This window comes from Eimeria maxima, genomic scaffold (assembly GCF_000499605.1).
Source record: "Eimeria maxima Weybridge genomic scaffold, Emw_scaff875, whole genome shotgun sequence".
Classification (NCBI taxonomy): domain Eukaryota; phylum Apicomplexa; class Conoidasida; order Eucoccidiorida; family Eimeriidae; genus Eimeria; species Eimeria maxima.
The window spans coordinates 1-12,553 of NW_013564015.1; the positions used below are offsets into that span (position 1 = coordinate 1).

The 12,553-nt window shown below is 28.5% G+C and overlaps 2 protein-coding genes across 2 annotated transcripts; one reads left to right on the forward strand and one right to left on the reverse strand.

Moving 5' to 3' along the window:
- Positions 1–621: 621 nt before the first annotated feature.
- On the forward strand, positions 622–1,100 carry EMWEY_00044850 (UDP-N-acetyl-D-galactosamine:polypeptide N-acetylgalactosaminyltransferase T2, putative; the record flags this gene model as incomplete). Its single annotated transcript, XM_013479080.1, has 2 exons — positions 622–625; positions 853–1,100. The coding sequence occupies 2 exons, from the start codon at positions 622–624 to the stop codon at positions 1,098–1,100; spliced, it is 252 nt and encodes an 83-aa protein (XP_013334534.1).
- Positions 1,101–6,741: 5,641 nt separating this feature from the next.
- Positions 6,742–7,716, reverse strand: EMWEY_00044860 (hypothetical protein, conserved; the record flags this gene model as incomplete). The annotated part of the gene is made up of 1 exon (XM_013479081.1): positions 6,742–7,716. One exon carries the CDS (start codon positions 7,714–7,716, stop codon positions 6,742–6,744), a length of 975 nt encoding a protein of 324 aa, XP_013334535.1.
- Between the last annotated feature and the right edge of the window lie 4,837 nt (positions 7,717–12,553).

Consider the following 12,553-nt stretch of genomic DNA (forward strand, 5'->3'; position numbering starts at 1 on the left):
TATATATGTATACAAATGATATATGTATATATGTATATATATACAGGTACAGAAGAATCAGAAGAGAGCAGCAAAAGTATGGTTAGATGAATATTATGTATTATTTTATTTATATCATAAAGAAGTACGTAAACACAAAGAAGGAGAAATAAAAAAAAGAATAAAATTAAGATATAATTTATTAAATTGTTCTTCTTTTTCTTGGTTTATTTATAAATTTAAATCTTCTTTTGAGAGAAAATTACTTCTTGATCATTATTATAGACATATACAGCATCAAGATACAGGTAAATATATATTTATTTATTTATTTTATTATTTATTTATTTATTTATTTATTTATTTTTTTCTATTTATTTTGAGCTATTTAGGGGAGAAAAGGGGGGGGAAAGAATAAATATTCATAAAGTTATATACATAAATATTTATTTATTTTTTTATTCTTTTCTCCTCCTATTCTTATTCCTCCTTCTATTCCTTTTGCTGCTGCTGCTGCTGATGCTGCTGCTGCTGCTGCTGCTGATGCAGCTGCAGCAGCAGGTGATACAGATGCTGCTGCTGCTGCTGCTGCTGCTGCTGCTGCAGCACATAATAATACTACAGGAAGAATATTTACTTATGATGGGTATTGGGGTCTATCATTAACAGGAACAGATATCTTCCCTATACAAAGAAATTATCTAGAGGGACCAAGGTCCTTATGTCTTGCTGCAGAAGCTATTGATACCAGCAGCAGCAGCAACACCACCAGCAGCAGCAGCAGCAGCAGCAGCAATAATAATAATAATAATAATAATAAGGAGAACGAACCTAAACAAATCACCGCACGTGTATATGTTAGACCATGTATAGGAGGTGTATTACCATCATCAGGAGCAGCAGGAGATAAACAATCATCAACAGCAGCAGCAGGAGCAGCAGGAGCAGCAGGAGCAGCAGAAGGAGCAGCAGCAGCAGCAGGAGGAGGAGGAGGAGACCCATTACGTTTTATACCTCGATGGAGTTGGGCTCCCCTATCGAGTCGTTTTGGCAAACGAACGATCGAAGATGGATTCAATATTACTGATGAATTTGCACAAAGATATTTAGATGGTAAATAGCAGCAGCAGCAGCAGCAGCAGCAGCAGCAGCAGCAGCAGCAGGGGGAGGAGGAAGAGGAGGAAGAGGAGGAAGAGGAGGAGGAGGAGGGGAGGAGGAGCAGCAGCAGCAATGGCAGAGGATTTGTATGCTAATATATATGAATAGTGTAAGAAACAATTATTTGCTGCAGCAGCAAGAGCTGCTGCAGCAACTGCAGCAAACAGCAAACAGCAATAGCTGCAGCAGCAAGAGCAGCAGCAGCAACATATGTTAGCAGCAGCAAGGCATATATCTGCTGTTGTTTTTAGTGTCTTTGTTTATTTATTGCATGCATGCATGCAGTTGTATGACCATTGGTCATCTTCGCCTGCTGCTGCAGCAGCAATAAACAAAAGATAATATTTAAACTCATTGTACAGTTTATATTTATTATTTATTTATTTATTTATTTATTCATTTATTTATTTATTTTTTTATTTATTTATTTATTTATTTGTCTGTTTATTTACTTATTTGTTTCCTTTTCCCTACCCTTGATTAGCTAGCTTGGGGTGTATGTATACCAACTAAGAAAAACAGCAGCAGCAGCAGCAGCAGCAGCAGCAGCAGCAGCAGCAGCAGACTTTCTCCAATTGTTTTGTTACTGATAGCAACACTAACAGCAGCAGCAGCAGCAGCAGCAGCAAGAGCAGCAAGAGCAGCAAAAATAAAATAAAAGTAATAATTAAGATAATAAAGAGTTGAATAGTTGAATAGACGGAATAAGAAAGAGAGAAAAGAAAGAAAAGAAGAAAAAAAGAAGAAAGAAGAAAGAAGAAAGAAAAGAAATAAAATATAATTATAATAATAATTATAATTATAAATAATAAAGAAAAAAAAAAGAATAAAAAAAAAGAATAAAAAATAAATAAATAAATAAATAAATAAATAAATAATTATAAAGAAGAATAAAGAGAAGAAATATTCATAGCTGCTGCATGCAGAAGTTGTACATCATTATTTATATTATTATTTATATTATTATTTATATTATTATTTATATTTATATTATTATTATTAATAAATAAAGAAGAAGAAGAAGGAGAGGATTTATTTATATATTTAATTTCCCTAGCTAATAAGGTACCAGTAGTAATAGGAAGAAAATCATCAATATTAATTTTTTTTGTTGTATATCTCCCCCCTGCAGCAGCAGCAGCAGCAGCAGCAGCAGCAGAAGAAGAAGAGGAAGAAGAAGAAATAAATAAATGATTAATTAATTGTATATTATTTAATGAATGTTTATTTAATAAAGAAATTTCCCATAAAGATTTCTTTGCTTCTTTTATTAATAAAGGAATACTTTTTTTTTCTTTTTTTTCTTCTTTATGTTTATTAGGTATGCATGCATATAAAAGCCCCATTAATTTATCTTCTTTATTTATTAATTTATTTCTTCTTCTTTCTTCTTCTTCTTCTTCTTCTTCTTCTCCTGATGATGACGAACATGATAACATATCATCATCTACTGCTGCTGCTGCTACTGCAGCAGCAGCAGCAGCAGCAGCAGCAGCAGTATCTGCATTAGTACCAGTACCATCACCATCACCAGCAGCAGCAGCAGCAGCAGCAGCAGTAGGAGTATCTACTGGAGTATCTCCTGCTGCTGCTGCTGTTGTTGTTGCTCCCTCTCTTTCTTCTCCCCCCTCTACTTCTGCTGCTGCTGTTGCTTGTGCAGCAGCAGCAGCAGCAGCAGCAGCAGTAGCTGCTGCATCAATTTTTCTTTTTTTTCTTAGATGTGTATAAGAATAATTGAATTTATCCCCGTTAATATGAATAAGAGCAGCAAGAGAAGGAGGTAAATAAATAATATTATTGCATGCAGCCCCATAGTATTGTATAAGTGCAGCAGCAAGAGTAATAAATTGTATAGCAGCAGCAGCAGGAATAATGCATGCAATACGTATACATTTCTTAATAAAATAAATAATTAAATAAATAGGTAATAAATCACTACGTAAACATATATACAATAAACGTAAAAAACGTATACGTATACGTATATTATATGTACATATACATGCAGGACTTATTAATCTATATAATTCGTTATATATATGTCCTCTTACCTCTTTTTCTGCTGCTGCTCCTGCTGCTGCTCCTGCTGCTGCTGCATCACCACTCCTACTGCTGCTACTGCTGCTGCTGCTGCTGCTGCTGCTGCTGTTAATAAGGAAATCAGGATCCCCTAACTTATGCTTAGTTAATAGATAAAAAAGACCAGATAAGGAAGAAATTCTTAGGGAAAAATTATATTGATGAATAAAAGGAAGAAGGAAGAAATTAGTTAATAATAGAGGATTATTTATTAATAATAATACTTTATTAGGTAATGCATGCATTAATTGTTGCAGTGTCTTGCTGCTGTGGTGTATATGCAGCAGCAGCAGCAACCAACATTGCTGCAGTGTATAACGATGATTTCTTATATCTAATACTTTATTACTATTTATATTCTCTATATATGTTTTTTTTTTATTCTTTTTTTCTTCCTCCTCTCCCTCCTCCTCCTCCCCCTCCTCCTCCTCCTCCTCTTGTTCTTCTCCTTCTTTATCTATCATCATCTCCTCTTCTTCCTCATCATTTGTACTATTTTCATCATCTCCTGCTGCTGCTGCAGCAGAACTGCTGCTGCTGCTGCTGCTGCTGCTGCTGCTTTTTTTTCTTTTTTTATTGGGCTTTTCTTTTGCTATTATGTTGGATAATTGCAGCAATAAAGAAGATAATCTTTTGCTTAATTCTTCCTCTCCTCTCCTCCATACATACCAACTATTATCTGCTGCTGCTGCTGCTGCTGCTGCTGCTGCTGCAGGTGCAGGTGCAGGTGCAGGTGCAGCAACAGCAGATAATGATTCTTCTGATTGTCCTGCTGCTGCTGTTGCTGCTGCTAGTTGCTGCAGTTGCTGCTTCGTGTCTTTTTCTTTTTCTTTTTTTGCTACGAATTCCCTTAATATTTTTAATATAACAACAAGAAGATAATAACGTATATCTAGGTATTTATTTATATATTCTTGTATTAATAGGGGCTGTAAATAAGAAGAAAATAAATCTGCATGCAATAATCTATTAATAAATACCTGATATACAGATAAAGGGAATAAAAAAGATTTATGTACTTTTGTCTCATGCCTAAGTATACGAAATAAATAAGATATACCTATTCTTTGTAGATATACTTCTTTTGTTTCTATTAAATTAAATACAAGAGAAACAAATACAGAAAAAGCTTCATGTAACCATTCTTCATATCCTTTTTCTTCTTCTTCTTCTTCTTGTTCTTCTTCTTCCTTTTCTTCTTGTTCTTGTTCATGTTCTTGTTCTTGTTCTTGTTCCTTGCTTTCTCCTTGGGGAAAAATAAGAAAAGATGCCTTATGTGGATCAAATGGTACTTCTAATTCAATCTTCTTATTGCATAATAAACGAAATAATTCCTCAAAATTCGCCAATAATTCCTTCGGCTTTGTACAAGAACGGCAGGTAATCAGTAACCCACGTACTGCAGACTTGAACTCCTCAGGAGTTAATGACAGGCCAATTGGCCTTTTTAATGACATTTTCTACAATTTTCCTCATCCAATTATATATTTTTCCATTTATTCTATTTATTTCAACAAAAATATACAATAATCACCAGCAGCTTGAACCCGGGGCCCCACGCAACATGCAAGAATCATGGCGGGGCTGGCTTACTTCGCCTTCTGGCAATAGGCAAACTTTTCCTTGGATTTTTCTCCTTTTTCTCGCTAAAATTACGAAAATAAATTAAAATATATATTTTTAAAGCGTAAAATGCAGAAAAATTAAAAATCAGCTCCAATAGACAGGAAGATCAAGCAGACTAAGTGGTGGTGTTTATCGATGTTACCTGAATTTGAATTTTTTGCGGTGTATGTACAGCTCATGATCTAAAGAAGTAATTTTTTAACATAATTGAAGTTAATGTGCTTGAAACAATGGCTTCCCTCTATTTATTTAAATAAAAATAATAATAATAATAAAAATAATAATAATAATAAAAATAATATATACTATATTGTGAATGTCTCATTTTAGTCGATTAGGTGTTGGCAGTTCGTTTACCTTGCCTAAACACTAGTGTAGCGGGTGTGTTCCCTTTTTGCACTTTCTCTCCTTTAACAATCATAATTCATATTTTAACGTTTATTTAATTATTTTAACGACTATACACCCCAATAGAGAGCCTCTGTTACGGCAAGGAAATGGTTTTTTATGCCTGGACTAACACACTTAATACATTTATCACCTGGAGCTCCTCGATGGTGTGAGGTGTACGTACAGCTGAAGAATGTTACACACATTATCTCTTATTATAAGAAATAAAAATAAGAATAAAAAAGGAGAAAAATATAAATATAAATAATTTAAATAATTTAAACGTGCTCCCGAGGGGGCTCGAACCCCTGACCTTCGGTTCATAAGACCAATGCTCTAACCAACTGAGCCACGGGAGCTGACTTTCTCCCTCTTTTCTCCTTTAGTAATTAAATCCTATTAAGAGAATTTATTTATTTATTCTTTTTATCCTTATTTACCCTTCTATTCTTTATATTATTATATTATTATATATGTAAATTTATATACATATTTATATAGGTATATATCTATATGTATATCTATGTACTGTAAGGAAAAAAGAATAAACATACAGTCTGTATAGTTATATACGTATATTTTTTTTTTGTATTTTATTTTTTATAATTACTTTATAGATATAAAAAAGGAAAAGAAAAAATAACTCTTTTTATATTAACTTCCTTACTGCCTTAATTAATTTAATTAGTCTATTTAGTCTATTTATTATGTTATACCCTATAAGGGAGAAGAGAAAAGAAAGAAAAGAATTTATATATTCTATTTAATAATTTATTTACTTTTATAACTTGCATGCACTATTTATTTAATTAATTTTCTTGCTTTTTCTCTTAATAAAAATATTTTTTTTATTTTTTTTTTTATTTGTTTTCTTTTTTTTGTGTATATGTTATACCCCACACACAAGGAAGGAAGAGGCAATTTATTCTCCTTTTGCTCTCTTTTTCCTTATTAAATTTAATTAAATTCTTTATTTATTTATTTATTTATTCTACTTAATTAATTAATTAATTAATTAAAAAATATTTATTGTTTGTTCCTTTAATGGCAAGGAAGACGTGTCGTTGTATTAACTACATATACAACACTATTAGGCATATAATAATAAATAAATAAATATAAATAAATAAATAAATATAAATAAATAAATATATAGATTGTATAATTTGTGTATTTTTCTAGGTATACATTAGAGTGTGCTATGCAAATATACATAAAGAGGGGGAAGAAATAAGTGTCTATTTGTTTATTTCTTTATTTGTTTATTTATACCTATTTTCCTATTTATTTATATTTATTTATTTTATTTTTTTATTTACTTTTTTATTATTTACTATAACAATAAACAGAAAATAATTATACACTTATTTATGTATATAAAAATGTTATTAAATAAAAAACCCTTTTATTGCTGAGGTGTATATACACCTCATGGGGTGTACATACACCTCAAGATATAGGGGAGAATTCAAATATTTATTAATTTATTTACTTTATTTATTTATTTATTTATTTACTATTATTTTTTTGCATTTTTAATAAAAGAACATCAAGAACATTACCCATAATTAATTGTCCTTTTCTTGTTCTTGCTTGTAACTTTTTGCATGCAAATTTATTTAATTGTTTTTTTTCTTTTTTTCTTCTTATTTCTTCTTCCTTTTCTTTTATTCTTTTTATTCTTTCTTCTTCTTTCTCTCTTTGTTTTGCTTCATATATCTTTTGTGCCTTTATAAAAGGAATATATCCTTTTTTTTTATTTAATGATTCCTTTCCTTCCTCTTCTTTTTTATCTTTTTCTTCCTCTTTTTCCTCCTCTTCTTCTTCCTCTTCTTCTTCCTCTTCTTCCTCCTCTTCTTCCTCTTCTTCTTCTTCCTCTTCTTCTTCTTCGTCCTCTTCTTCTTCCTCTTCTTCTTCTTCCTCATCATAAGAATCATCTTCTTCCTCCTCTTCTTCTTTTTCCTTATTTATATTTCTTTTCTTATTATTAGAGGAAGATGAATTATTAATTGTATTTATTTTTCTTTTTTTTATTTTTTCTTCTTTTTTATTTATATTATTTATTTTTTCTTCTTTTTTCTTCTCTTTATTACTAAAAGGATTCATTAATTGATCTAAAAATGCATCATTATCGCTAGCTGATGCAATAGGAACTGCTGCTGCTTGCTGCTGCTTCCCTCCTGCTGCTGCTGCTGCTCCTGCTCCTGCTCCTGCTTCTCCTGCTGCTGCTGCTGCTGCTGCTTCTTTTTTCTGTAACCTAAAAAATTCACTTCTTGCCTTTGCATCTCTTACCTTTAAGAATTGTTTTCTTGCATATGTTTTATCCTTAGGTTGTATCCATTGCCTCTTCTTCTTTCCCTTGTTATTCCCTCCCCTGTCCTTTTGGGGACCCTTGGGGGGCCCCCCATGGGGCCCCCCCTTAGAGGAGCCCCCAAGGGGCCTCTTATGGGGGCCCTTTGCCTTAGAAGGGGCTGTGCCTTTCATATGGTGCCCCTACTGGTACACCAGCGATTGTACTGTGGGGGTTAAAGGAAATGACAAAAGATCCTTATTGGAGTATATGAATGGAGGAGGAAAAGAGCCATCAAATATAAATAAAACAAAGAAAATGAGTTAAAAAAAGGATAAAAGTGTTAAAATAGGAAAAAAATCGTATATCTAAACCCTAAACCCTAAACCCTAAACCCTCGTCAAGTTGAAATCGAAGGAGAGAAATTAGAGCTTTCCTCTGTTTCCTCTTGCCAATTGTCTTCGTTATTGTTAAAAAAGGAAGAAAAACATAAAAATACAACTAATTAAATAAAAAAGAAAGAAAATACAATTTAAATAACCTCCGCATGCATGCATCTTTTTCTTGACCTACACAGGGGCCCCTATGAATAATGGCTTTTTGCAAGAATACCACGGGGGGGCCCCCGTCTTTATATATATATTGTTGAAGAAAGTATTGGGTGTAAAAAGGAGGAAAAAGAAGAAAATAATTGATTTGATTGAAATAAAAGAGAAGAAAGGAATTATTTTTTCTTATTTAATTCCTTTTTCCGTCTTTTTTGCTGTTTTGTTGTTAGGAAAGTGTACACACAGACACCGCAGTATTGTATTCATGTTATTGTAGTTGTGCAAAAAGGAAGAAGAAAGCTAAAGAAAAAAATCATGAAAAGAATATTTTATTGATTTGTTTATTTTATTTTGTTTATTTTAGTCGTTTTGTTCAAAAGGTTTTTCTTTTTCTTTTCTTTTTCCTTTGCTTTCTTCCTTTGCTTCCTCCCTACACAACAACACCAATACAACAATACAGCAACAACAACAGCACCGCTGCCGCCAATAGTGTGTCTATTGCCTCTCTTTTAAGGGAATTATTAAATAAAAATTCCTTTAATTTATTAATTTTATTTCTTTTATTTATTAAATCTACAAATTAGCACAAACAATTCACTTATATTCGCATAATTCGTACAGTTACAATGGGAAGCTCAGCATCCTCTGCCCGTTCTCCTTCTTCTTCTCCTTCTTCCTCTCCTTCTTCCTCTCCTTCTCCTTCTTCTTGTCCTCTTTCTTCTTCTTCTTCTTGTGCTGATTCATCATCATCATCATCTTCTTGTCCATTTTCCTCTAATAAGAAAGGAGGAGAAGGAGGAGGAGGAGAAAAGGATAATATAATACGTAATGCAGAAGGAAAAGGAATATGTTGTGTATGCAAAGAAACAAAAAAAGCAAGAGATGAATGTATTTTATTTAATGGAGAAAATAAATGTAAACCTTTTATAGAGGCACATAAACAATGTCTAAGAAATGAAGGATTTAATGTATAAATTATAATAATAATAAATATAATAAATAATAAATAATAAATAATAAATAATAATAATAATAATAATAAATATAATAAATAATAAATAATAATAATAATAATAATAAAACATGTACAGTACTTTCTTATTACTTGTTAATGTTCTCTATATAATAAATAGTTGTTGTATATAATAATAATAATAATAGTAATAATAATTATTATTATTATTACTAATTAAGAATAAAATAATAATAATAATAATAACAATAATAATAATAATTATTATTATTATTATTATTTATTATTATTTATTATTATTATTTATTATTTATTATTACGGTGTATGCATGGATAATTTAGCCACAGGCGCTGCTGTTGTCTTGTGGTGTATTAATAACATTATATATATTTATATATAAAAAAAATAAATAAATATAAATATAAATATATATTTATATTTATATATTTATATATTTATTTATATATAAATAAATAAAAAAAAAGACATAAAAACTTTCTTTGGCTTTTTTGCGTATTTTATTGCATTGCTTAATTATTTAATTCCTTATAAATAATAATTATTAATTTATTATTTATTATTTATTTATTATTTATTATTATTTATTAATTAGTACCTATTAATTAATTTATTATTTATTATTTATTATTTATTATTAATAAACAGAAGGTCTAATACAGGCAAACACACACAAATACACGGTTTAGGGTTTAGAGATTAGGGTTTAGTGTTTAGGGTTTAGAGTTTAGTGTTTAGGGTTTAGGGTTTAGGGTTTATAATAGTAATTAATAGTAATATATCCAATGTAACTACACTAAGTAATGTAAAAATAAAAAAAAAGTAAATATTTATTTATTTATTTATAAATATATATATTTATTTATTTATAAATAAATAAATAAATATATTTATAAATAAATAAATAAATAAATAAATAACAAATAGATGGTACAATCCTCCTTAGTAGGTATTGTAAGAGGAAATTATTTATTTATTTTTGTCTTTTTTTTTATTTATTTATTATAAAGAAATAATATAATAATAAATAAATAATATAACAATAATATCATAAATAAATAATAATATAATAAATAAATAATAATATAGTAAATAAATATAATAATAATAAAATAAAGGAATAATAAAAAAACTTTTTTGCTTTTTTTTCTTCTTTTCTGCCATGAATGGTAACTCCGGGACAACGCAAACCCTAAACCCTAAACCCTAAGCACAAGCCCTAAACCCTAATGACAAACGCTCATATAAAGAGAAGTGGCTAGGAGGAGACACCTTAGACAGCAGACAGGAAAGAATGCAGCAGCTATTTGTCACTATATAGCTAGCTAGCTAGTTATATAGCTAGCTAGCTAGCTAGCTAGGTAGCTAGCCTCTAGCTAGCTTTGTTACTAATGAATTATTAAGAACAGGAAAAAGGAGAAAAAGAAGAAAAAAGAAAAAAAGAGAAGAATTTACCAATAAAAATGAGTAAATTACTGATCAAATAAATAATAAATATATAAATAATTATATAAAAATACATTATTAATGTATTTTTATATAATTAATAAAAAAAAAAAAGAATTTTATTTCCTTTTTTTTTATCATAAGTCCTACCCTCCTTATCTAACCTCTATATGGTGTATATACAAATACCTTATTTTTTGTATATTTTCTTTATTTATTCCTTAATTATTCCTTAAAATATATTTAATTATTGCTGTAAAAGGAATAACTAATTAATTTTCAATAAAAAGTCTTTTTTTCCCCTCTTTTCTGCTGCTGCTACTATCGTACACTGTACTTAAGAGGGGGGCCCCTCGTAGGAAGTCAATGGGGGCCCCCCTTGGGGCCCTCCATAGCCTCCCTTGCAGAAAAAAGAGGAAAATTGCATTTTTAAGGAAAGATTGAATTACAACTTCGTTTTTAATTATTAATTTAATTAAATTGAATATGATTTATTCATTTTTTTGTGGTGTTATGCGTTAGGAGTTGGGGTGTATATACACCTGAACAGATTCCTAATATTGAATAGATTGAATTCATGCCTTTTTTTCCTTCATTTTTCCATCTTTTTTCTTTATTTGTGATTTATTCATTTCCTTTTTATGTATAAGTTAAAAGAATAATTCATTTAAGTGGTTATTTGCCTTCTTTTCTTCAAGGCAGAAGAAAACATCAAAGAAAAGAGGCGACAAAGAATGATCATTGAGGAATTTTTAAGGTATTTGTTTGTTTAATACTCCAAGAAAATGAAGGTAAATATATTTATTTAATTTATTTAATTAATTATTTAATTTTATGAATATATTTATACTTTTTTTCCTGTTTTATTTGCCTTTTCTTTCCCTCTATTTTCTTCTCTTTTGCATGCATTTCCTTTTATCCAATACTTTTATATGAATAAGTTAACCTTTATCTTTTATTACTCCATTTAATTTGTATTTATTTATTTTATTTATTTTATTTTATTTTATTTATTTTATTTATTTTATTTTATTTTATTTGTTTTCTTTCCTCTATTTATTTTATTTGTTTTTCTCCTTTGCCGTATATTTACCCTGTTGTATTTACTTTGTTTTTTTTGCCTTCTCTTACTTTTTTTATTTCTTTTTTTTATTTCTTCCTTTTTAATTAATTAACTAAATAATTCATTTAATTAATTAATTAATTAATTTATTAATTTATTTATTTATTTATTTATTTATAGATAGCAATAAACGGTTGCTGCCATGGAGAATTAGACATTCTTTATAAAACAATAAACAAAATAAAAAAAGAAAAAAATATAAATATTGATCTTCTTATTTGTTGTGGAGACTTCGAGGTAATTTATTTATTTATTTATTTATTTATTTATTTATTTATTTATTTTGTTTATTATTTATTTATTTTTCTATCTATCTATCTATCTATATATAATATTAATAATTAAATAAATAAATAAATAAATATAAGTATAATAACTCTATATTTATATAATAAATAAATAAATAAATAAATAAATAAATAAATAAATAAAAGTAAATAAACATACACATATATAGTACCTTACCTACACACATATAATAAATAAACTAACCCCCTAATTAATTAATTAATTAATTAATTAATTATATTTATTTATTTATTTATTTTTTTCTTTTCTTTTTTTTTCTGTAGAGAGGAGGATTTATTATATTTTTGTGTTTCCCCTAAATATAAATAAATAAATAAAATAAATAAATAAAATAAATAAATAAATAAATAAAATAAATAAATAAATAAATAAATAAATAAATATATTTTTTTGCTGCAGAGTATACGTACAGAGGAGGATTTATTATATTTTTGTGCTCCCCCTAAATATAAAAAAATAAAAGATTTTATTTATTATTATAAACAAGAAAAAAAAGCCCCAATATTAACTATTCTTATTGGGGGGAACCATGAGGCACCTAATGTATTAAGGGAATTGTACGTATTTATTTATTTATTTATTTATTTATTTTATTTATTTATTTATTTATTTA